Source organism: Corvus hawaiiensis, unplaced genomic scaffold (genome assembly GCF_020740725.1).
Source record: "Corvus hawaiiensis isolate bCorHaw1 unplaced genomic scaffold, bCorHaw1.pri.cur scaffold_32_ctg1, whole genome shotgun sequence".
NCBI classification, from domain to species: domain Eukaryota; kingdom Metazoa; phylum Chordata; class Aves; order Passeriformes; family Corvidae; genus Corvus; species Corvus hawaiiensis.
In genome coordinates this window covers 4,410,359-4,435,116 of record NW_025963366.1, presented here as the reverse complement: position 1 = coordinate 4,435,116, position 24,758 = coordinate 4,410,359, and the positions used below count along the sequence as shown (strand labels likewise).

The following is a 24,758-nucleotide window of genomic DNA, read 5'->3' as shown; positions in this document are numbered from 1 at the left end:
CGATGGTGCCAATGAAGAGGAAGTCAGAAATGCGGCTGCAAACCAAGAAGAAGATGTTGGAAATGAAGAAGAAGCCAATGCTGCCAACCGCGAGGAAGTCAACAATGATGATGGCAATGTACAGGAAGTCGGCAATGTTGCTGCAAATGAAGAAGACGATGTTGGAAATGAAGTTGTCCGTGAGGCTGCAAATGCAGAAAACAACAATGATGCTGCCAATGGAGTCCAAGAAGAAGAGCACGAGGGCGAAGATAACATAGGAAGGATTGCAATGGAGCGCATCCAGTGGCCTGTACAGGACCTGCAGGAAGGCTGTGAGTGGACAACTGACCGGATGGACAATTTTGCCATTTACTTTGGCCACGTCTTGTGCAACAGTTTCTACCCGGTGCTGCAACGAGCCATCGGGGTGGGCAGTGCCTTCGAAGGTTGGAGTCCCCGTGAGCAGGATGTTGTGTACCGTGTGCTGGTAGCCATGAATCCTCCCCGAGGCCACTCCTTCCAGCTGGAGCTGGACACTGCGGGGCAGAGGCGCGGGAGGAACTTCCGCGTCCGCGTGCAGCTGGAGTGCACCTGCAGCAGGGAGCAGCAGGGTGAGAACATGCTGTGCTTCCTGCACCAGCCCCAGGAGGTGCTGAGGAGCAATCAGGATGCCAGCCTCCTACACACCCTGTGCACCGGCTCCTACCTCGACGTGCAGAAAACTGCCCGCTGGTTCTACCAACTGGTGAGAGCAATCTGGCCGGCTTTGCCTCAGTCCCACAATTGGCATTTAGTGCTGCTGCCCTCCAGACGCTCCTGCCAATTCCAGGTGAGCAACGGCGCAGCAAGCTTCCGCATTGAGGTGCTGTTTGGGGTGCGGCAAGGCGACTCAGACATCTTTGTGAGCAGCCAGCCTAGGGAGGCCTGCACGCCAAGCACAACATGGCCGGAGAGCTACGCCGTGGCAGAGATGAAGTTCTTCAAGTGCATCGCCAGGCAGGCCCCCCCTGACAGCTTGCACCTCAAATGCCTGCAGTTCTTCAGCTGTCTGCAGCTGGGCTCCGGCTTTTCCACCTACACCATCAAGACCATTGTCATGCACCTCCTGTCCATCATCCCCGTGTCACGGTGGCACAGGAGAGATTTTGTCAGGCGACTGGTGGATATCAGCGAGGGCCTGCGCTTCTGCGTGCAAGTGAGATGCCTCAACCACTTCATTGTGGGCAACCGGAGCCTTCCTGGGGAGATCAGGGTTCCCCCAGAGGTGCAAATGGCCGAGACGTGCAATCTCTTCCACCACCTGGTGATGGATCCCGTTGCCCACTCCCAGGCGATGAGTGAGTACGTGGATCTGCGAAAGCGGTTCACACGAACCCTGAACGATGAGCACTGAAAGAGCTTCTCCACCTTAGAGCTGTGCTTGTGGGGCCGGCAGCTGGCCGCAGAGAAGCCCCTCATTGTACAGGGGAAAAGAGGGAACAATGTGGGACACAGAGAGGGAAGGGAAAACGCTGTGCAGCAGCACTCTGCCAGCAGAAGCAGCAGCAGCAGCGGTGTCATCTCAGCAGTCTCCTCAGCACCGCATGCACTGATGACCAGGTTGGCTACCCAGATCGGGGACCACGCAAGAGGAAATACTCCGATTCCCTTTTGTATTCTCTGGGCTCTGTGGGCAGAATCTGCTCCCTGGGCTGCAGCTGACGCAGACCTGAGCGTGCAGAATGTGGAGAGGGCACTGCTCAAGAGGCAGTGGGAATTGCTGCCACACCTTTCCTCTAGAGCAAAAGAACTTTCGGGGAGTCAAAGCTGATGGAGCTGAAGAGGCCATGGCCAGGGGCCTTGTGAGAGAGACTCCCATTAGCACCAGGCCTTGTGGCTGCCCCCAACTCTTTCTTGGACTCCACTTTCCCTCTGAGAGCTTCACCTTGTGCAAAGATGCGGATCTCCAAATCCCAGAAGAGTTAACGTTTGGAAGGAGCACCGGTGGGATCATCTTGGCCAGGGCTGCTCCAGCAGGGTCTTCCCGCTGCGCCTTGCAAAGGGTTGCCTTCAGATGGTTCTTGACTATCTGCGCTCAGGGAGACTCCACAACCTCTGGGCAATGTGCTGCAGTGCTCGCTCACTGCGCTGAATGCCAGATGTGCTGCAGAGCTGCTTGAAGTCAGCAAAGAATTGAAGGGGCTGCTTGAGAAAAACATCAGCGGGGCCTCTCAGCTCTCTTGCCCCTGGCTGCAGCAAGGCCTAAGCACAGAATGACGTCTGCAGTGAAGCAGAGGCCTCTCGGCCCCATGTTGTTTCCCTGAGGCCCAGAAGAGCACCTGCACCTCTCTAGCGCCATCGGCCTCACTGCCCTTCACTGCGCAGAACAAGCTGTCGTACAAATCTGGTCCTTCAAGGAGAAGAGGATGCGCGCAAAGACTCTGGCCCAGGTCCCACGGCCTCTCCTGCTGCTTCAGCAGGTGCAGGGCCACAGCAGGGTTGATTCTACCTCCTCGTATCATTTCCATCTCCAAAACAAGTCACCCAGATCTGCACTAAGCCCTACTTGCATATGACCTTTGCCACTCCTGAGGACACGCACAAACAGAGCGCCTGCCTTACGTGCACGGCCAAAGCCACCAAAGCCCAGCTGTAACGTGCAATTGTTCCCGGCCTTTGGCAAGGGCCAAAACTTAGAGGAGGAAAGAAGCAGGAATGTGGGACAGAAAAAGGAAACAGAAACAGGCAACAAAAGACCAAGAGGAACAATCAGCGCCGCTTGCCCGCCATCAGCCCATGGACGGTGTTTCTCCTTTGTTGGAGTGAAAGCTCCTCTGGACTCAGGCCCAGAGGGAAGCCAAAGCACAGGGGTTGAATTAAAAGGTTTGCACAAGCTGTGATGCAAGAAGCCACAGCAAAGTGAAATAGAAAGATAGATTTTTTAACTTTTAGTAGAAATATATGCTAAGTGCCTTAAGAATTAAAAAGCTGTCGCAGAGACCTTAAACACAGTGCTTGCTGCAGCAGGGTTACCTTTTCACGGAATTCTTTCCTTTCGACAAAATATAGATAGAATTATACTGTTCACATTTTTTAGATGGAGTGTTCACATAAACAAGAAGAACTGATAGAAACTGTATACGCAAATCTGTGTAATACCTATGTAACACTTGTGTAAGACTTACGATTGTAAGAATTAGACCAGGATAGGTTAAGAAAAGAAAAACCAGAATCATGTGTTAATCTTATTGGTCAATTAACAAATATAATCCACCCTTCTGCAAGAAAAAGCATATATGGAGCATATAGAGGATATAGAAGAAGCGGGTTTTGCCTGCTGTTGCTGCTGCTGCTTGGCTTTATCATGTAACCCCCTTTGAACTCGGCCTTCAAGAAAGCTATGAGACTATGAAATAAAGAACTTAGCAGAACTGCAGCCTCCTCTGCTCTTTTAGCCTGGTCCGAGAAGGAAGGGTACCCCTTTAAAAGCTCCACACTCCTTGTCCCCGGAAGGGACACCTTTGGGTCCGACTTGTGTCGGAGCTGGCCTGAAACTGTGTCTATATAAGAATCTAGATTTTTATTTCATAGATGTATATATATTGTTTATACATAGCGTATACTCTAAAGTTTATTAATGATCATATATAATAGTAAAGTATAATAAAACAAAGCAATATACTAATCTAAGTAATAGAAAAGATACCAAATACATCCTTATTCTATGATAAAATAGAATGAAAATGATAAAATGATCATCTAGATGAAATATGCGAAAAAATAATTAGAAAGGGTTGAGTAGGTCATCAGTTTTAAATAATAACCATAGAACACATATTTAGTGTCACTATCTGTTGTGACACATATTAATGCTCTTAGTGCATTTATGTCTGGAAAGATTTTAAGAAAATAGATCTATTTATTACATCTCTATGATAGATTACCTAGATGATATTATTTTTTGCACAAGTCAAGCCTTGTATAGTGTCGCTATCTGCTGGGACATCTACTCATGCTCTGCAGTTAGTGCATTTAGGAGTGGAAGGCCAGAAGCTGCTTTGTCCTTGCTTCAAGAAACGACAATATTCCAGAATCTGGAGCGTGCAAGACTTGATTGATCTCAGCCAGACCCAGAGCATTGGTAAATCTCAGGCGCTGGCAAGCTGGGCTCGTGAACAGTGTCCTTGAACTCAGCCCAATTTACCGTGCTGAAGTGGTTCTAAGCAGAAATGAAGGCCAGCTGCCCCAAGTGATCTGTGATCACAGAATCACAGAAGGCCTTGGCTTGGAAGGCTCCTTGAAAATCGTCTTGTTGCAAGCCTGCTGCCAAGGGCAGGGACACCTCCCACTAGGCCAGGTTGCTCCAAGCCCCGTCCAAGCTGGCCTGGAACACTGCCAGCCATGGGGCAGCCACAGCTTCTGTGGGCAGCGTGGGCCAGGGCCTCGCCAGCCTCCGAGGCCAGAATTTCTTGCACATCTCCAGCCTAAGCCCACCCTCTGTCAGTGGCAAGCCACTGCCCCTGGGGCTGTGCCTCCAGGCCCTTGGGAACAGCCCCTCTGCAGGTCTCAGCTGGGCCTCGTGCAGGGACTGAAAGGCCGCAGGAAGGTGCCCCTGGAGAAGCCCTTGGAGAGCACTGGGGCCACGAGTGCCACCATCAGGGCAGCAGGCAGGGCCTGGCGCGGCCGGCGGGGCCAAAGGGCACAGGGCACAGGGCGCTGAGGCCCTGCCAGCCGGAGCTGGCAGCTCCGCTGGGCGGCCAGCCGGCAGAGAGCCGTGGGAGATGCGTGCAGCAGCAAGGACCCGGGGCTTCTTGATGGGTCAGAAAGCAGAGAAGAGCTTGAGAATGGTCCCCAAAGGATTAGGGCCTCTCCCTGTGCAGAAAAGAATTCACAACACCCGAGGTTTAGTCTGGAAAAGACACACAGGAGTCCTGTCGTCTCATTGCAATAAAGGCAGAGGCCATGGGACATTTCTCATGGCGTGTCTCCAATTGCTGTGGGGCGCAGCCTCCTTTTTGATCCTAATTTCCAGGTGCATCACCCTCTTCCTTCCCCCGTTGCCTGAGGTACTCGGAAGGTACAGACTTCCCAAATCGCCGTCTCTATGGCCCCCTCTAATATGCACCCTCTGGTTTCTTTAGATACACATATAGAACCAAACACTATTCTTAACTCTCTTAAGCCTTTGTTCTTCTTCTCTAAGTTCAGGAATTTCACACGGCCTTGGCTGAGCAACAGTGCATGCCAATCGGTAACATTTTCTAGAAGGGAGAACTTCTTTTGTGCCTTCCCTAGCTGTGAGTCCCTGGCCCTATCGACAAGCACATTCACGCGGTCTGTGTGTCAAGACAAGTTTCTCTTCTTCCTTTCATCCTCCTCCAAAAAGGTAGCGAGATCAAGAGCTCAACTGAAGTGCTTCCTCGCCACTTCATGCAGCATGGACAACAAAGTGCAGCCGCTGGGAGTGGTTGCAGGTTGGGAAAAGCGGGACATGGTTGCCATGCCAGAGCCATGGTGGGATGAGTCCCACACTGGAGCGCTGTAGCCGATGGCTAGAAAGCCTTCAGAAGGGACAGGCAAGGAAGGAGAGCTGCTGGGGTCGGTGTCTGTGTAAGGGAGGGTTCCAACTGTCTCGAGCTTCATGCTGGTGCTGATGGGGTTGAGTATTCATGGGCGAAGGCCAACAAGGCAGATTTCGTGGAGGGGCTCTGGTATAAAGCAGGCAGGCAGCGTGAAGAGGCAGGCAAGATATTCCCTGAGTAGCCGGGAGAAATGTCAGCATCACTCGCCCTTGCTCTCTTTGGAGAGTTCAGTGGAGCAGCTCTAAGTTTCCTGGAGTCTTGGGATGAGTTTTGGGCCCCTCCCCTCAAGCATGACCTTGAGAGGCTGGAGTGTGTGCAGAGAAGGGAAGGGAAGGGAAGGGAGCTGGCCAAGAGGCTGGAGAAGAAGTCTGATGAGCAGGGGCTGAGGGAGCTGCAGGGGCTGACACTGGAGAAGAGCAGGATCAGAGAGGAACCTTCTCACTTCCTGCAACTCCCAGACAGGAGGGTGGAGCTAATGCAGGTCAGGCTCTGCTCGCAGGGAACAAGGGACAGGACAAGAGGAAATGGCCTCAAGTTGTGCCAGGAGTGCTTTAGATTGGGTATTAGGGCAAAGGGTCTCCTCTGAAAGGGTTGTCAAGCACTGGCACAGGCTGCCCACGGAATTGGGGCGATTGCCATGCCTGCAGGCACTTAAGGAATGTGTGGATGTGGCACCTGGGGACATGGCGGACAAGGCGGGCTTGTCAGTGTCTCAGGTTTGTGTCCTCCGCCTTGATGGCAGGACAAAGGTGGGGCAGGACACAGCCCAGATGCTGGCAGCTGTGAGCTGACTGCAGCCGTACAGATGAGCCTTCCACGTTGGCTAGCAGCGGTGCTGGCAGCTGAGCCATTGGCCCCACGCCCCGTTCCCCTGCTGCAGAAGCCTTTTAGGCTCAAGCTGGGGCGGGCCAGGGGGGTCGGCGGCTCTCCCAGCTCTTGAGCACAAGGTGAGAAAAGAGAAAGGGTGTTACCCATCAAGCCCTTGAAATGAGCCACGGTAACAGAGGAAAGAGAGGGCCAAAGGCACCATTTGGAGAGCCATCTAGGCAGCAGCCAGAGCGCACCACTCAAATGCACGTGGGCAACTTGGCAAATGCCACAGGTTTTCCTGGGGGGGGAAAGCTCCAAACAAAACACAAGCCAAACCCCAAAGCATAGCATGAGTCTTTGAGTTTGCTGCCATTTAGGAGAGAAGCTGCTGTGCAGTGCTGCTGGCCTCTTCTCTGCACACTCATTGTCCTTGCTCGTCTCGGGGGCCTACAAAGGCAGAGGAAGGCTTCTTTCTGCTCTTGCCTGGGCAGAGAGCAAAGAGCCTTGGGCTGCCCAGTTGCTGTCAGCAAGGAGAGCTGCTGAAAGTCGCACCAAGGCACGCAGCCTTCCCCTGCAAGGCTCCAGAGATACAAGGGCAGAAAGCTGCAGCCCAAGCTGTATTGCATTAGCACCTTGCTGAGCTTGTGTGTCCTCTGGCATCCTTCAGGGCGGGCAGTGGAAATGGGAGCTGCTTCCTTAGGGAATTCAGGCTTTGCCCAAAGTGGGGCCTTGCTGAAGGCAAAGGCCAAGGAAGGGCTCTCCCTTGTGCTGCTGGTGCCATGGAAGGCCCCAGAGCAAGAGGGCATTTCTTGGCTGCAGGGATCCCGTCTTCACAGCCTGGCCTTGCAGCTTAGCAAAGTCCACACGGACATGCTGGCACATTCCAGCACTGACTTGCACTCCAAACCCTGACATTTTCTTCAAGGCAAATTCCCATTTTTCCTTCTGCTTGGAAGGGCACGGATCGCCTTGCTTGATGGATTTGGCAGAAAGCTTCTCCCCACATGGTGTGGGAAGCCAGAATACAGAGAATACTTCTCTGCCTCTTTTGAAGGGTTCTACCCCCGTGGACAACATTGTCTTTGACCTTCGGCCATGGAGAAAATTGCCTAGCCTCTGGGAAGAATTAGAATCTACAATGGTGTGAATTAGGTGACAGAATACTATGTAAGATTGTCACAGGGTGAAAAATTTAGAGGTTTTGCGGTTATTAGTATAGGAAGTAGATAAAAGCAGAAAACACCCACATGGAGGATTGTTACTGTTCTCCAGACCTTCTTCTTCTTCTCCATCTACTCCATATTCTGCGGCAGAAGTGGTCTGGGATGATTTGACAGGGAATTCCTCAGTTCCTGCCAGCATGACTAGGTGATTTATTAGACAGTGGTAGAGAAGTGAAAAGACCTTGCGTTGTAAGTTTTCATTGGGTAATTTACCTTTCAACGGGCTGCAAAATCTTGATAATTTGGCTTTTGCTGCATTCTCTGCTTCATGCTATGTCTGGGTCACGTCAGTGGCTTGTACTTTCCTGATAAGACTTAATAAACAACTATCTGAAGGCTGAGAAAGCCAAAGGTCCTGTTTGACTCCTGGCAAAGGCTCTAAAAAGTCTCCCCCATGAGGGCAGACACAATTAAGGCGAGGACTGCGTCAACATGGAAACGCTTCCTGGCAGCCCAAAACTCTTCTGCCCACCGACAAGCCATTTGCTGCCACTGGATGACGGGAACGACAGAGCAAAAGCATCACCTTTCTCTCTTCTGGGAGGAGCTGGTTTCACAGCGCAAGCTCCTGACACGGTGCAGATGGTCCCTGAAGGGAGCTTGTAGCCAGCTGCAACCTCCCTTCTATTAGCCCGGGGAACAAAGCGTATTTGGACCAGAGGAAATGAGCTCAAGTTGTGCCACGGGAGCTTTAGATTGGATCTCCAGGAACTATTCCCTCAATAAAGAGCACCTCAAGCTTGGGAACAGGCTGCCTAGCAGAAATGGCGGCGTGAGCACCCTCAGCAAGGTTTAAAAGTCACGTGCATGTGGCATTTGGGGAGCTGGCTGATCAGTGGAGTAGGCAGTGTTAAGTTTGCGGTTGGACTGTGTGATCTTCAGGGTCTTTTTCAACCTCGACCACTCAGAGCTTCAAGTGTAGCTCAAGCAGTGTGGAGTCAAGGGTGCCTTCCAGCATGGATATCTAGGAGATTGCCAGTGGGGAGCAGCTGATAAGAAAGACCAAAGGAAGAGCAAGGGGAGTTCTTCCAAGAAGATTCACTCCAAAGCAGCCTTAACCAGTACACCAGGGCCACTCTGAGCGCCTGAGCTGGGCTGGGGACAAAGGGTGGTGCTGGCCTGGCTGTGCTGTGCTGTGACCCCTGTGACATGCCGGGCGACGTGTCACAATGGGGGCAGCTCTAAAAGGCCCCAGCAGGTAACGCTGGCCCTGTATTGCTTGGGCAAGCGGTGAGTGCACACGTGGCGGGGAGGCTGGGCTGGGGACGAGGGCCGGGGCGGAAACGCTGCACCCGAGGCTGGCTTGTCCCCCCGCATGCAGGGACAGCCCCTCATATGGGAGAGCCTTGGGCAGGGCACGGTGCCGCTGCTGCTGCTGCTGGGGCAGCGGGACAGGCCTTGCTGCCTGCCAGCTGTCTGGGGCCCTGTCCTTCCCGGCCCCAGATGCCTGTGATTGCCGTCCCTGCTGCCCCCAGTGGCAGCTGCCTCCCTCCCCGCCCCACTCAAGGCCTTCTCTCCATCCTCCTGCAGACCATGGGTCACTGGCTATTCTGGCTCTTGCTCTTGCAAAGCCTTATCCCGTACCCGCAGCCCGCGGGAGATGCTTTGCATGAGGCCAGGCGTCTGAGCATGGAGGTGCATGCGATGCACCAGGAAGTGGAGAGGATTCTTCTGGAGCGGGAGGTGGAGCAGCTTATGCTGAGGCAGAGTGGAGGGGCCTGGGGAGACCTGCCGTGGTCTGCCTTGCAGCACTGGCAGGTCTGGGATTTTGCTGGGCTCCTGCTCCTTCTCTTGGCCCTAGAGTTTATCTGGAGGAAAAGGAGCCTGAGGAGAGAGGAGCGTGAAGAAGAAAACGATGGTGCCGATGAAGAGGAAGTCAGAAATGCGGCTGCAAACCAAGAAGAAGATGTTGGAAATGAAGAAGAAGAAGAAGCCAATGCTGCCAACCGCGAGGAAGTCAACAATGATGATGGCAATGTACAGGAAGTCGGCAATGTTGCTGCAAATGAAGAAGATGATGTTGGAAATGAAGTTGTCCGTGAGGCTGCAAATGCAGAAAACAACAATGATGCTGCCAATGGAGTCCAAGAAGAAGAGCACGAGGGCGAAGATAACATAGGAAGGATTGCAATGGAGCGCATCCAGTGGCCTGTACAGGACCTGCAGGAAGGCTGTGAGTGGACAACTGACCTGATGGACAATTTTGCCATTTACTTTGGCCACGTCTTGTGCAACAGTTTCTACCCGGTGCTGCAACGAGCCATCGGGGTGGGCAGTGCCTTCGAAGGTTGGAGATCCGTGAGCAGGAGGTTGTGTACCGTGTGCTGGTAGCCATGAATCCTCCCCGAGGCCACTCCTTCCAGCTGGAGCTGGACACTGCGGGGCAGAGGCGCGGGAGGAACTTCCGCGTCCGCGTGCAGCTGGAGTGCACCTGCAGCAGGGAGCAGCAGGGGGAGAACATGCTGTGCTTCCTGCACCAGCCCCAGGAGGTGCTGAGGAGCAATCAGGATGCCAGCCTCCTACACACCCTGTGCACCGGCTCCTACCTCGACGTGCAGAAAACTGCCCGCTGGTTCTACCAACTGGTGAGAGCAATCTGGCCGGCTTTGCCTCAGTCCCACAATTGGCATTTAGTGCTGCTGCCCTCCAGACGCTCCTGCCAATTCCAGGTGAGCAACGGCGCAGCAAGCTTCCGCATTGAGGTGCTGTTTGGGGTGCGGCAAGGCGACTCAGACATCTTTGTGAGCAGCCAGCCTAGGGAGGCCTGCACGCCAAGCACAACATGGCCGGAAAGCTACGCCGTGGCAGAGATGAAGTTCTTCAAGTGCATCGCCAGGCGGGCCCCCCCTGACAGCTTGCACCTCAAATGCCTGCAGTTCTTCAGCTGTCTGCAGCTGGGCTCCGGCTTTTCCACCTACACCATCAAGACCATTGTCATGCACCTCCTGTCCATCATCCCCGTGTCACGGTGGCGCAGGAGAGATTTTGTCAGGCGACTGGTGGATATCAGCGAGGACCTGCGCTTCTGCGTGCAAGTGAGATGCCTCAACCACTTCATCGTGGGCAACCGGAGCCTTCCTGGGGAGATCAAGGTTCCCCCAGAGGTGCAAATGGCCGAGACGTGCAATCTCTTCCACCACCTGGTGATGGATCCCGTTGCCCACTCCCAGGCGATGAGTGAGTACGTGGATCTGCGAAAGCGGTTCACACGAACCCTGAACGATGAGCACTGAAAGAGCTTCTCCACCTTAGAGCTGTGCTTGTGGGGCCGGCAGCTGGCCGCAGAGAAGCCCCTCATTGTACAGGGGAAAAGAGGGAACAATGTGGGACACAGAGAGGGAAGGGAAAACGCTGTGCAGCAGCACTCTGCCAGCAGAAGCAGCAGCAGCAGCGGTGTCATCTCAGCAGTCTCCTCAGCACCGCATGCACTGATGACCAGGTTGGCTACCCAGATCGGGGACCACGCAAGAGGAAATACTCCGATTCCCTTTTGTGTTCTCTGGGCTCTGTGGGCAGAATCTGCTCCCTGGGCTGCAGCTGACGCAGACCTGAGCGTGCAGAATGTGGAGAGGGCACTGCTCAAGAGGCAGTGGGAATTGCTGCCACACCTTTCCTCTAGAGCAAAAGAACTTTCGGGGAGTCAAAGCTGATGGAGCTGAAGAGGCCGTGGCCAGGGGCCTTGTGAGAGAGACTCCCATTAGCACCAGGCCTTGTGGCTGCCCCCAACTCTTTCTTGGACTCCACTTTCCCTCTGAGAGCTTCACCTTGTGCAAAGATGCGGATCTCCAAATCCCAGAAGAGTTAACGTTTGGAAGGAGCACCGGTGGGATCATCTTGGCCAGGGCTGCTCCAGCAGGGTCTTCCCGCTGCGCCTTGCAAAGGGTTGCCTTCAGATGGTTCTTGACTATCTGCGCTCAGGGAGACTCCACAACCTCTGGGCAACGTGCTGCAGTGCTCGCTCACTGCGCTGAATGCCAGATGTGCTGCAGAGCTGCTTGAAGTCAGCAATGAATTGAAGGGGCTGCTTGAGAAAAACATCAGCGGGGCCTCTCAGCTCTCTTGCCCCTGGCTGCAGCAAGGCCTAAGCACAGAATGACGTCTGCAGTGAAGCAGAGGCCTCTCGGCCCCATGTTGTTTCCCTGAGGCCCAGAAGAGCACCTGCACCTCTCTAGCGCCATCGGCCTCACTGCCCTTCACTGCGCAGAACAAGCTGTCGTACAAATCTGGTCCTTCTAGGAGAAGAGGATGCGTGCAAAGACTCTGGCCCAGGTCCCACGGCCTCTCCTGCCGCCTCAGCAGGTGCAGGGCCACAGCAGGGTTGATTCTACCTCCTCGTATCATTTCCATCTCCAAAACAAGTCACCCAGATCTGCACTAAGCCCTACTTGCATATGACCTTTGCCACTCCTGAGGACATGCACAAACAGAGCGCCTGCCTTACGTGCACGGCCAAAGCCACCAAAGCCCAGCTGTAACGTGCAATTGTTCCCGGCCTTTGGCAAGGGCCAAAACTTAGAGGAGGAAAGAAGCAGGAATGTGGGACAGAAAAAGGAAACAGAAACAGGCAACAAAAGACCAAGAGGAACAATCAGCGCCGCTTGCCCGCCATCAGCCCATGGACGGTGTCTCTCCTTTGTTGGAGTGAAAGCTCCTCTGGACTCAGGCCCAGAGGGAAGCCAAAGCACAGGGGTTGAATTAAAAGGTTTGCACAAGCTGTGATGCAAGAAGCCACAGCAAAGTGAAATAGAAAGATAGATTTTTTAACTTTTAGTAGAAATATATGCTAAGTGCCTTAAGAATTAAAAAGCTGTCGCAGAGACCTTAAACACAGTGCTTGCTGCAGCAGGGTTACCTTTTCACGGAATTCTTTCCTTTCGACAAAATATAGATAGAATTATACTGTTCACATTTTTTAGATGGAGTGTTCACATAAACAAGAAGAACTGATAGAAACTGTATACGCAAATCTGTGTAATACCTATGTAACACTTGTGTAAGACTTACGATTGTAAGAATTAGACCAGGATAGGTTAAGAAAAGAAAAACCAGAATCATGTGTTAATCTTATTGGTCAATTAACAAATATAATCCACCCTTCTGCAAGAAAAAGCATATATGGAGCATATAGAGGATATAGAAGAAGCGGGTTTTGCCTGCTGTTGCTGCTGCTGCTTGGCTTTATCATGTAACCCCCTTTGAACTCGGCCTTCAAGAAAGCTATGAGACTATGAAATAAAGAACTTAGCAGAACAGCAGCCTCCTCTGCTCTTTTAGCCTGGTCCGAGAAGGAAGGGTACCCCTTTAAAAGCTCCACACTCCTTGTCCCCGGAAGGGACACCTTTGGGTCCGACTGTGTCGGAGCTGGCCTGAAACTGTGTCTATATAAGAATCTAGATTTTTATTTCATAGATGTATATATATTGTTTATACATAGCGTATACTCTAAAGTTTATTAATGATCATATATAATAGTAAAGTATAATAAAACAAAGCAATATACTAATCTAAGTAATAGAAAAGATACCAAATACATCCTTATTCTATGATAAAATAGAATGAAAATGATAAAATGATCATCTAGATGAAATATGCGAAAAAATAATTAGAAAGGGTTGAGTAGGTCATCAGTTTTAAATAATAACCATAGAACACATATTTAGTGTCACTATCTGTTGTGACACATATTAATGCTCTTAGTGCATTTATGTCTGGAAAGATTTTAAGAAAATAGATCTATTTATTACATCTCTATGATAGATTACCTAGATGATATTATTTTTTGCACAAGTCAAGCCTTGTATAGTGTCGCTATCTGCTGGGACATCTACTCATGCTCTGCAGTTAGTGCATTTAGGAGTGGAAGGCCAGAAGCTGCTTTGTCCTTGCTTCAAGAAACGACAATATTCCAGAATCTGGAGCGTGCAAGACTTGATTGATCTCAGCCAGACCCAGAGCACTGGTAAATCTCAGGCGCTGGCAAGCTGGGCTCGTGAACAGTGTCCTTGAACTCAGCCCAATTTACCGTGCTGAAGTGGTTCTAAGCAGAAACGAAGGCCAGCTGCCCCAAGTGATCTGTGATCACAGAATCACAGAAGGCCTTGGCTTGGAAGGCTCCTTGAAAATCGTCTTGTTGCAAGCCTGCTGCCAAGGGCAGGGACACCTCCCACTAGGCCAGGTTGCTCCAAGCCCCGTCCAAGCTGGCCTGGAACACTGCCAGCCATGGGGCAGCCACAGCTTCTGTGGGCAGCGTGGGCCAGGGCCTCGCCAGCCTCCGAGGCCAGAATTTCTTGCACATCTCCAGCCTAAGCCCACCCTCTGTCAGTGGCAAGCCACTGCCCCTGGGGCTGTGCCTCCAGGCCCTTGGGAACAGCCCCTCTGCAGGTCTCAGCTGGGCCTCGTGCAGGGACTGAAAGGCCGCAGGAAGGTGCCCCCGGAGAAGCCCTTGGAGAGCACTGGGGCCACGAGTGCCACCATCAGGGCAGCAGGCAGGGCCTGGCACGGCCGGCGGGGCCAAAGGGCACAGGGCACAGGGCGCTGAGGCCCTGCCAGCCGGAGCTGGCAGCTCCGGTGGGCGGCCGGCAGAGAGCCGTGGGAGATGCGTGCAGCAGCAAGGACCCGGGGCTTCTTAATGGGTCAGAAAGCAGAGAAGAGCTTGAGAATGGTCCCCAAAGGATTAGGGCCTCTCCCTGTGCAGAAAAGAATTCACAACACCCGAGGTTTAGTCTGGAAAAGACACACAGGAGTCCTGTCGTCTCATTGCAATAAAGGCAGAGGCCACGGGACATTTCTCATGGCGTGTCTCCAATTGCTGTGGGGCGCAGCCTCCTTTTTGATCCTAATTTCCAGGTGCATCACCCTCTTCCTTCCCCCGTTGCCTGAGGTACTCGGAAGGTACAGACTTCCCAAATCGCCGTCTCTATGGCCCCCTCTAATATGCACCCTCTAGTTTCTTTAGATACACATATAGAACCAAACACTATTCTTAACTCTCTTAAGCCTTTGTTCTTCTTCTCTAAGTTCAGGAATTTCACACGGCCTTGGCTGAGCAACAGTGCGTGCCAATCGGTAACATTTTCTAGAAGGGAGAACTTCTTTTATGCCTTCCCTAGCTGTGAGTCCCTGGCCCTATCGACAAGCACATTCACGCGGTCTGTGTGTCAAGACAAGTTTCTCTTCTTCCTTTCATCCCCCTCCAAAAAGGTAGCGAGATCAAGAGCTCAACTGAAGTGCTTCCTCGCCACTTCATGCAGCATGGACAACAAAGTGCAGCCGCTGGGAGTGGTTGCAGGTTGGGAAAAGCGGGACATGGTTGCCATGCCAGAGCCATGGTGGGATGAGTCCCACACTGGAGCGCTGTAGCCGATGGCTAGAAAGCCTTCAGAAGGGACAGGCAAGGAAGGAGAGCTGCTGGGGTCGGTGTCTGTGTAAGGGAGGGTTCCAACTGTCTCGAGCTTCATGCTGGTGCTGATGGGGTTGAGTATTCATGGGCGAAGGCCAACAAGGCAGATTTCGTGGAGGGGCTCTGGTATAAAGCAGGCAGGCAGCGTGAAGAGGCAGGCAAGATATTCCCTGAGTAGCCGGGAGAAATGTCAGCATCACTCGCCCTTGCTCTCTTTGGAGAGTTCAGTGGAGCAGCTCTAAGTTTCCTGGAGTCTTGGGATGAGTTTTGGGCCCCTCCCCTCAAGCATGACCTTGAGAGGCTGGAGTGTGTGCAGGGAAGGGAAGGGAAGGGAAGGGAAGGGAAGGGAAGGGAAGGGAAGGGAAGGGAAGGGAAGGGAAGGGAAGGGAAGGGAAGGGAAGGGAAGGGAAGGGAAGGGAAGGGAAGGGAAGGGAAGGGAAGGGAAGGGAAGGGAAGGGAAGGGAAGGGAAGGGAAGGGAAGGGAAGGGAGCTGGCCAAGAGGCTGGAGAAGAAGTCTGATGAGCAGGGGCTGAGGGAGCTGCAGGGGCTGACACTGGAGAAGAGCAGGATCAGAGAGGAACCTTCTCACTTCCTGCAACTCCCAGACAGGAGGGTGGAGCTAATGCAGGTCAGGCTCTGCTCGCAGGGAACAAGGGACAGGACAAGAGGAAATGGCCTCAAGTTGTGCCAGGAGTGCTTTAGATTAGGTTAGGGCAAAGGGTCTCCTCTGAAAGGGTTGTCAAGCACTGGCACAGGCTGCCCACGGAATTGGGGCGATTGCCATGCCTGCAGGCACTTAAGGAATGTGTGGATGTGGCACCTGGGGACATGGCGGACAAGGCGGGCTTGTCAGTGTCTCAGGTTTGTGTCCTCCGCCTTGATGGCAGGACAAAGGTGGGGCAGGACACAGCCCAGATGCTGGCAGCTGTGAGCTGACTGCAGCCGTACAGATGAGCCTTCCACGTTGGCTAGCAGCGGTGCTGGCAGCTGAGCCATTGGCCCCACGCCCCGTTCCCCTGCTGCAGAAGCCTTTTAGGCTCAAGCTGGGGCGGGCCAGGGGGGTCGGCGGCTCTCCCAGCTCTTGAGCACAAGGTGAGAAAAGAGAAAGGGTGTTACCCATCAAGCCCTTGAAATGAGCCACGGTAACAGAGGAAAGAGAGGGCCAAAGGCACCATTTGGAGAGCCATCTAGGCAGCAGCCAGAGCGCACCACTCAAATGCACATGGGCAACTTGGCAAATGCCACAGGTTTTCCTGGGGGGGGAAAGCTCCAAACAAAACACAAGCCAAACCCCAAAGCATAGCATGAGTCTTTGAGTTTGCTGCCATTTAGGAGAGAAGCTGCTGTGCAGTGCTGCTGGCCTCTTCTCTGCACACTCATTGTCCTTGCTCGTCTCGGGGGCCTACAAAGGCAGAGGAAGGCTTCTTTCTGCTCTTGCCTGGGCAGAGAGCAAAGAGCCTTGGGCTGCCCAGTTGCTGTCAGCAAGGAGAGCTGCTGAAAGTCGCACCAAGGCACGCAGCCTTCCCCTGCAAGGCTCCAGAGATACAAGGGCAGAAAGCTGCAGCCCAAGCTGTATTGCATTAGCACCTTGCTGAGCTTGTGTGTCCTCTGGCATCCTTCAGGGCGGGCAGTGGAAATGGGAGCTGCTTCCTTAGGGAATTCAGGCTTTGCCCAAAGTGGGGCCTTGCTGAAGGCAAAGGCCAAGGAAGGGCTCTCCCTTGTGCTGCTGGTGCCATGGAAGGCCCCAGAGCAAGAGGGCATTTCTTGGCTGCAGGGATCCCGTCTTCACAGCCTGGCCTTGCAGCTTAGCAAAGTCCACACGGACATGCTGGCACATTCCAGCACTGACTTGCACTCCAAACCCTGACATTTTCTTCAAGGCAAATTCCCATTTTTCCTTCTGCTTGGAAGGGCACGGATCGCCTTGCTTGATGGATTTGGCAGAAAGCTTCTCCCCACATGGTGTGGGAAGCCAGAATACAGAGAATACTTCTCTGCCTCTTTTGAAGGGTTCTACCCCCGTGGACAACATTGTCTTTGACCTTCGGCCATGGAGAAAATTGCCTAGCCTCTGGGAAGAATTAGAATCTACAATGGTGTGAATTAGGTGACAGAATACTATGTAAGATTGTCACAGGGTGAAAAATTTAGAGGTTTTGCGGTTATTAGTATAGGAAGTAGATAAAAGCAGAAAACACCCACATGGAGGATTGTTACTGTTCTCCAGACCTTCTTCTTCTTCTCCATCTACTCCATATTCTGCGGCAGAAGTGGTCTGGGATGATTTGACAGGGAATTCCTCAGTTCCTGCCAGCATGACTAGGTGATTTATTAGACAGTGGTAGAGAAGTGAAAAGACCTTGCGTTGTAAGTTTTCATTGGGTAATTTACCTTTCAACGGGCTGCAAAATCTTGATAATTCGGCTTTTGCTGCATTCTCTGCTTCATGCTATGTCTGGGTCACGTCAGTGGCTTGTACTTTCCTGATAAGACTTAATAAACAACTATCTGAAGGCTGAGAAAGCCAAAGGTCCTGTTTGACTCCTGGCAAAGGCTCTAAAAAGTCTCCCCCACGAGGGCAGACACAATTAAGGCGAGGACTGCGTCAACATGGAAACGCTTCCTGGCAGCCCAAAACTCTTCTGCCCACCGACAAGCCATTTGCTGCCACTGGATGACGGGAACGACAGAGCAAAAGCATCACCTTTCTCTCTTCTGGGAGGAGCTGGTTTCACAGCGCAAGCTCCTGACACGGTGCAGATGGTCCCTGAAGGGAGCTTGTAGCCAGCTGCAACCTCCCTTCTATTAGCCCGGGGAACAAAGCGTATTTGGACCAGAGGAAATGAGCTCAAGTTGTGCCACGGGAGCTTTAGATTGGATCTCCAGGAACTATTCCCTCAATAAAGAGCACCTCAAGCTTGGGAACAGGCTGCCTAGCAGAAATGGCGGCGTCAGCACCCTCAGCAAGGTTTAAAAGTCACGTGCATGTGGCATTTGGGGAGCTGGCTGATCAGTGGAGTAGGCAGTGTTAAGTTTGCGGTTGGACTGTGTGATCTTCAGGGTCTTTTTCAACCTCGACCACTCAGAGCTTCAAGTGTAGCTCAAGCAGTGTGGAGTCAAGGGTGCCTTCCAGCATGGATATCTAGGAGATTGCCAGTGGGGAGCAGCTGATAAGAAAGACCAAAGGAAGAGCAAGGGGAGTTCTTCCCAGAAGATTCACTCCAAAGCAGCCTTAACCAGTACACCAGGGCCACTCTGAGCGCCTGAGCTGGGCTGGGGACAAAGGGTGGTGCTGGCCTGGCTGTGCTGTGCTGTGACCCCTGTGACATGCCGGGCGACGTGTCACAATGGGGGCAGCTCTAAAAGGCCCCAGCAGGTAACGCTGGCCCTGTATTGCTTGGGCAAGCGGTGAGTGCACACGTGGCGGGGAGGCTGGGCTGGGGACGAGGGCCGGGGCGGAAACGCTGCACCCGAGGCTGGCTTGTCCCCCCGCATGCAGGGACAGCCCCTCATATGGGAGAGCCTTGGGCAGGGCACGGTGCCGCTGCTGCTGCTGCTGGGGCAGCGGGACAGGCCTTGCTGCCTGCCAGCTGTCTGGGGCCCTGTCCTTCCCGGCCCCAGATGCCTGTGATTGCCGTCCCTGCTGCCCCCAGTGGCAGCTGCCTCCCTCCCCGCCCCACTCAAGGCCTTCTCTCCATCCTCCTGCAGACCATGGGTCACTGGCTATTCTGGCTCTTGCTCTTGCAAAGCCTTATCCCGTACCCGCAGCCCGCGGGAGATGCTTTGCATGAGGCCAGGCGTCTGAGCATGGAGGTGCATGCGATGCACCAGGAAGTGGAGAGGATTCTTCTGGAGCGGGAGGTGGAGCAGCTTATGCTGAGGCAGAGTGGAGGGGCCTGGGGAGACCTGCCGTGGTCTGCCTTGCAGCACTGGCAGGTCTGGGATTTTGCTGGGCTCCTGCTCCTTCTCTTGGCCCTAGAGTTTATCTGGAGGAAAAGGAGCCTGAGGAGAGAGGAGCGTGAAGAAGAAAACGATGGTGCCGATGAAGAGGAAGTCAGAAATGCGGCTGCAAACCAAGAAGAAGATGTTGGAAATGAAGAAGAAGAAGAAGCCAATGCTGCCAACCGCGAGGAAGTCAACAATGATGATGGCAATGTACAGGAAGTCGGCAATGTTGCTGCAAATGAAGAAGACGATGTTGGAAATGAAGTTGTCCGTGAGGCTGCAAATGCAGAAAACAACAATGATGCTGCCAATGGAGTCCAAGAAGAAGAGCACGAGGGCGAAGATAACATAGGAAGGATTGCAATGGAGCGCATCCAGTGGCCTGTACAGGACCTGCAGGAAGGCTGTGAGTGGACAACTGACCTGATGGACAATTTTGCCATTTACTTTGGCCACGTCTTGTGCAACAGTTTCTACCCGGTGCTGCAACGAGCCATCGGGGTGGGCAGTGCCTTCGAAGGTTGGAGATCCGTGAGCAGGAGGTTGTGTACCGTGTGCTGGTAGCCATGAATCCTCCCCGAGGCCACTCCTTCCAGCTGGAGCTGGACACTGCGGGGCAGAGGCGCGGGAGGAACTTCCGCGTCCGCGTGCAGCTGGAGTGCACCTGCAGCAGGGAGCAGCAGGGGGAGAACATGCTGTGCTTCCTGCACCAGCCCCAGGAGGTGCTGAGGAGCAATCAGGATGCCAGCCTCCTACACACCCTGTGCACCGGCTCCTACCTCGACGTGCAGAAAACTGCCCGCTGGTTCTACCAACTGGTGAGAGCAATCTGGCCGGCTTTGCCTCAGTCCCACAATTGGCATTTAGTGCTGCTGCCCTCCAGACGCTCCTGCCAATTCCAGGTGAGCAACGGCGCAGCAAGCTTCCGCATTGAGGTGCTGTTTGGGGTGCGGCAAGGCGACTCAGACATCTTTGTGAGCAGCCAGCCTAGGGAGGCCTGCACGCCAAGCACAACATGGCCGGAAAGCTACGCCGTGGCAGAGATGAAGTTCTTCAAGTGCATCGCCAGGCGGGCCCCCCCTGACAGCTTGCACCTCAAATGCCTGCAGTTCTTCAGCTGTCTGCAGCTGGGCTCCGGCTTTTCCACCTACACCATCAAGACCATTGTCATGCACCTCCTGTCCATCATCCCCGTGTCACGGTGGCGCAGGAGAGATTTTGTCAGGCGACTGGTGGATATCAGCGAGGACCTGCGCTTCTGCGTGCAAGTGAGATGCCTCAACCACTTCATCGTGGGCAACCGGAGCCTTCCTGGGGAGATCAAGGTTCCCCCAGAGGTGCAAATGGCCGAGACGTGCAATCTCTTCCACCACCTGGTGATGGATCCCGTTGCCCACTCCCAGGCGATGAGTGAGTACGTGGATCTGCGAAAGCGGTTCACACGAACCCTGAACGATGAGCACTGAAAGAGCTTCTCCACCTTAGAGCTGTGCTTGTGGGGCCGGCAGCTGGCCGCAGAGAAGCCCCTCATTGTACAGGGGAAAAGAGGGAACAATGTGGGACACAGAGAGGGAAGGGAAAACGCTGTGCAGCAGCACTCTGCCAGCAGAAGCAGCAGCAGCAGCGGTGTCATCTCAGCAGTCTCCTCAGCACCGCATGCACTGATGACCAGGTTGGCTACCCAGATCGGGGACCACGCAAGAGGAAATACTCCGATTCCCTTTTGTGTTCTCTGGGCTCTGTGGGCAGAATCTGCTCCCTGGGCTGCAGCTGACGCAGACCTGAGCGTGCAGAATGTGGAGAGGGCACTGCTCAAGAGGCAGTGGGAATTGCTGCCACACCTTTCCTCTAGAGCAAAAGAACTTTCGGGGAGTCAAAGCTGATGGAGCTGAAGAGGCCGTGGCCAGGGGCCTTGTGAGAGAGACTCCCATTAGCACCAGGCCTTGTGGCTGCCCCCAACTCTTTCTTGGACTCCACTTTCCCTCTGAGAGCTTCACCTTGTGCAAAGATGCGGATCTCCAAATCCCAGAAGAGTTAACGTTTGGAAGGAGCACCAGTGGGATCATCTTGGCCAGGGCTGCTCCAGCAGGGTCTTCCCGCTGCGCCTTGCAAAGGGTTGCCTTCAGATGGTTCTTGACTATCTGCGCTCAGGGAGACTCCACAACCTCTGGGCAACGTGCTGCAGTGCTCGCTCACTGCGCTGAATGCCAGATGTGCTGCAGAGCTGCTTGAAGTCAGCAAAGAATTGAAGGGGCTGCTTGAGAAAAACATCAGCGGGGCCTCTCAGCTCTCTTGCCCCTGGCTGCAGCAAGGCCTAAGCACAGAATGACGTCTGCAGTGAAGCAGAGGCCTCTCGGCCCCATGTTGTTTCCCTGAGGCCCAGAAGAGCACCTGCACCTCTCTAGCGCCATCGGCCTCACTGCCCTTCACTGCGCAGAACAAGCTGTCGTACAAATCTGGTCCTTCAAGGAGAAGAGGATGCGTGCAAAGACTCTGGCCCAGGTCCCACGGCCTCTCCTGCCGCCTCAGCAGGTGCAGGGCCACAGCAGGGTTGATTCTACCTCCTCGTATCATTTCCATCTCCAAAACAAGTCACCCAGATCTGCACTAAGCCCTACTTGCATATGACCTTTGCCACTCCTGAGGACACGCACAAACAGAGCGCCTGCCTTACGTGCACGGCCAAAGCCACCAAAGCCCAGCTGTAACGTGCAATTGTTCCCGGCCTTTGGCAAGGGCCAAAACTTAGAGGAGGAAAGAAGCAGGAATGTGGGACAGAAAAAGGAAACAGAAACAGGCAACAAAAGACCAAGAGGAACAATCAGCGCCGCTTGCCCGCCATCAGCCCATGGACGGTGTCTCTCCTTTGTTGGAGTGAAAGCTCCTCTGGACTCAGGCCCAGAGGGAAGCCAAAGCACAGGGGTTGAATTAAAAGGTTTGCACAAGCTGTGATGCAAGAAGCCACAGCAAAGTGAAATAGAAAGATAGATTTTTTAACTTTTAGTAGAAATATATGCTAAGTGCCTTAAGAATTAAAAAGCTGTCGCAGAGACCTTAAACACAGTGCTTGCTGCAGCAGGGTTACCTTTTCACGGAATTCTTTCCTTTCGACAAAATATAGATAGAATTATACTGTTCACATTTTTTAGATGGAGTGTTCACATAAACAAGAAGAACTGATAGAAACTGTATACGCAAATCTGTGTAATACCTATGTAACACTTGTGTAAGACTTACGATTGTAAGAATTAGACCAGGATAGGTTAAGAAAAGAAAAACCAGAATCATGTGTTAATCTTACTGGTCAATTAACAAATATAATCCACCCTTCTGCAAGAAAAAGCATATATGGAGCATATAGAGGATATAGAAGAAGCGGGTTTTGCCTGCTGTTGCTGCTGCTGCTTGGCTTTATCATGTAACCCCCTTTGAACTCGGCCTTCAAGAAAGCTATGAGACTATGAAATAAAGAACTTAGCAGAACAGCAGCCTCCTCTGCTCTTTTAGCCTGGTCCGAGAAGGAAGGGTACCCCTTTAAAAGCTCCACACTCCTTGTCCCCGGAAGGGACACCTTTGGGTCCGACTGTGTCGGAGCTGGCCTGAAACTGTGTCTATATAAGAATCTAGATTTTTATTTCATAGATGTATATATATTGTTTATACATAGCGTATACTCTAAAGTTTATTAATGATCATATATAATAGTAAAGTATAATAAAACAAAGCAATATACTAATCTAAGTAATAGAAAAGATACCAAATACATCCTTATTCTATGATAAAATAGAATGAAAATGATAAAATGATCATCTAGATGAAATATGCGAAAAAATAATTAGAAAGGGTTGAGTAGGTCATCAGTTTTAAATAATAACCATAGAACACATATTTAGTGTCACTATCTGTTGTGACACATATTAATGCTCTTAGTGCATTTATGTCTGGAAAGATTTTAAGAAAATAGATCTATTTATTACATCTCTATGATAGATTACCTAGATGATATTATTTTTTGCACAAGTCAAGCCTTGTATAGTGTCGCTATCTGCTGGAACATCTACTCATGCTCTGCAGTTAGTGCATTTAGGAGTGGAAGGCCAGAAGCTGCTTTGTCCTTGCTTCAAGAAACGACAATATGCCAGAATCTGGAGCGTGCAAGACTTGATTGATCTCAGCCAGACCCAGAGCACTGGTAAATCTCAGGCGCTGGCAAGCTGGGCTCGTGAACAGTGTCCTTGAACTCAGCCCAATTTACCGTGCTGAAGTGGTTCTAAGCAGAAACGAAGGCCAGCTGCCCCAAGTGATCTGTGATCACAGAATCACAGAAGGCCTTGGCTTGGAAGGCTCCTTGAAAATCGTCTTGTTGCAAGCCTGCTGCCAAGGGCAGGGACACCTCCCACTAGGCCAGGTTGCTCCAAGCCCCGTCCAAGCTGGCCTGGAACACTGCCAGCCATGGGGCAGCCACAGCTTTTGTGGGCAGCGTGGGCCAGGGCCTCGCCAGCCTCCGAGGCCAGAATTTCTTGCACATCTCCAGCCTAAGCCCACCCTCTGTCAGTGGCAAGCCACTGCCCCTGGGGCTGTGCCTCCAGGCCCTTGGGAACAGCCCCTCTGCAGGTCTCAGCTGGGCCTCGTGCAGGGACTGAAAGGCCGCAGGAAGGTGCCCCCGGAGAAGCCCTTGGAGAGCACTGGGGCCACGAGTGCCACCATCAGGGCAGCAGGCAGGGCCTGGCGCGGCCGGCGGGGCCAAAGGGCACAGGGCACAGGGCGCTGAGGCCCTGCCAGCCGGAGCTGGCAGCTCCGGTGGGCGGCCGGCAGAGAGCCGTGGGAGATGCGTGCAGCAGCAAGGACCCGGGGCTTCTTGATGGGTCAGAAAGCAGAGAAGAGCTTGAGAATGGTCCCCAAAGGATTAGAGCCTCTCCCTGTGCAGAAAAGAATTCACAACACCCGAGGTTTAGTCTGGAAAAGACACACAGGAGTCCTGTCGTCTCATTGCAATAAAGGCAGAGGCCACGGGACATTTCTCATGGCGTGTCTCCAATTGCTGTGGGGCGCAGCCTCCTTTTTGATCCTAATTTCCAGGTGCATCACCCTCTTCCTTCCCCCGTTGCCTGAGGTACTCGGAAGGTACAGACTTCCCAAATTGCCGTCTCTATGGCCCCCTCTAATATGCACCCTCTGGTTTCTTTATGTACAGATATAGAACCAAACACTATTCTTAACTCTCTTAAGCCTTTGTTCTTCTTCTCTAAGTTCAGGAATTTCACACGGCCTTGGCTGAGCAACAGTGCGTGCCAATCGCTAACATTTTCTAGAAGGGAGAACTTCTTTTGTGCCTTCCCTAGCTGTGAGTCCCTGGCCCTATCGACAAGCACATTCACGCGGTCTGTGTGTCAAGACAAGTTTCTCTTCTTCCTTTCATCCTCCTCCAAAAAGGTAGCGAGATCAAGAGCTCAACTGAAGTGCTTCCTCGCCACTTCATGCAGCATGGACAACAAAGTGCAGCCGCTGGGAGTGGTTGCAGGTTGGGAAAAGCGGGACATGGTTGCCATGCCAGAGCCATGGTGGGATGAGTCCCACACTGGAGCGCTGTAGCCGATGGCTAGAAAGCCTTCAGAAGGGACAGGCAAGGAAGGAGAGCTGCTGGGGTCGGTGTCTGTGTAAGGGAGGGTTCCAACTGTCTCGAGCTTCATGCTGGTGCTGATGGGGTTGAGTATTCATGGGCGAAGGCCAACAAGGCAGATTTCGTGGAGGGGCTCTGGTATAAAGCAGGCAGGCAGCGTGAAGAGGCAGGCAAGATATTCCCTGAGTAGCCGGGAGAAATGTCAGCATCACTCGCCC

General features: G+C 52.9%; 1 protein-coding gene across 1 annotated transcript; it reads left to right on the top strand.

Annotated features, from left to right (window-relative positions):
• The first annotated feature begins 271 nt into the window (after positions 1-271).
• On the top strand, positions 272-24,120 carry LOC125320977 (inositol 1,4,5-trisphosphate receptor-interacting protein-like 1). The gene is made up of 4 exons (XM_048293405.1): positions 272-908; positions 7,923-7,928; positions 10,301-10,680; positions 24,115-24,120. The coding sequence occupies exons 1-4, from the start codon at positions 272-274 to the stop codon at positions 24,118-24,120; spliced, it is 1,029 nt and encodes a 342-aa protein (XP_048149362.1).
• Positions 24,121-24,758: the final 638 nt, after the last annotated feature.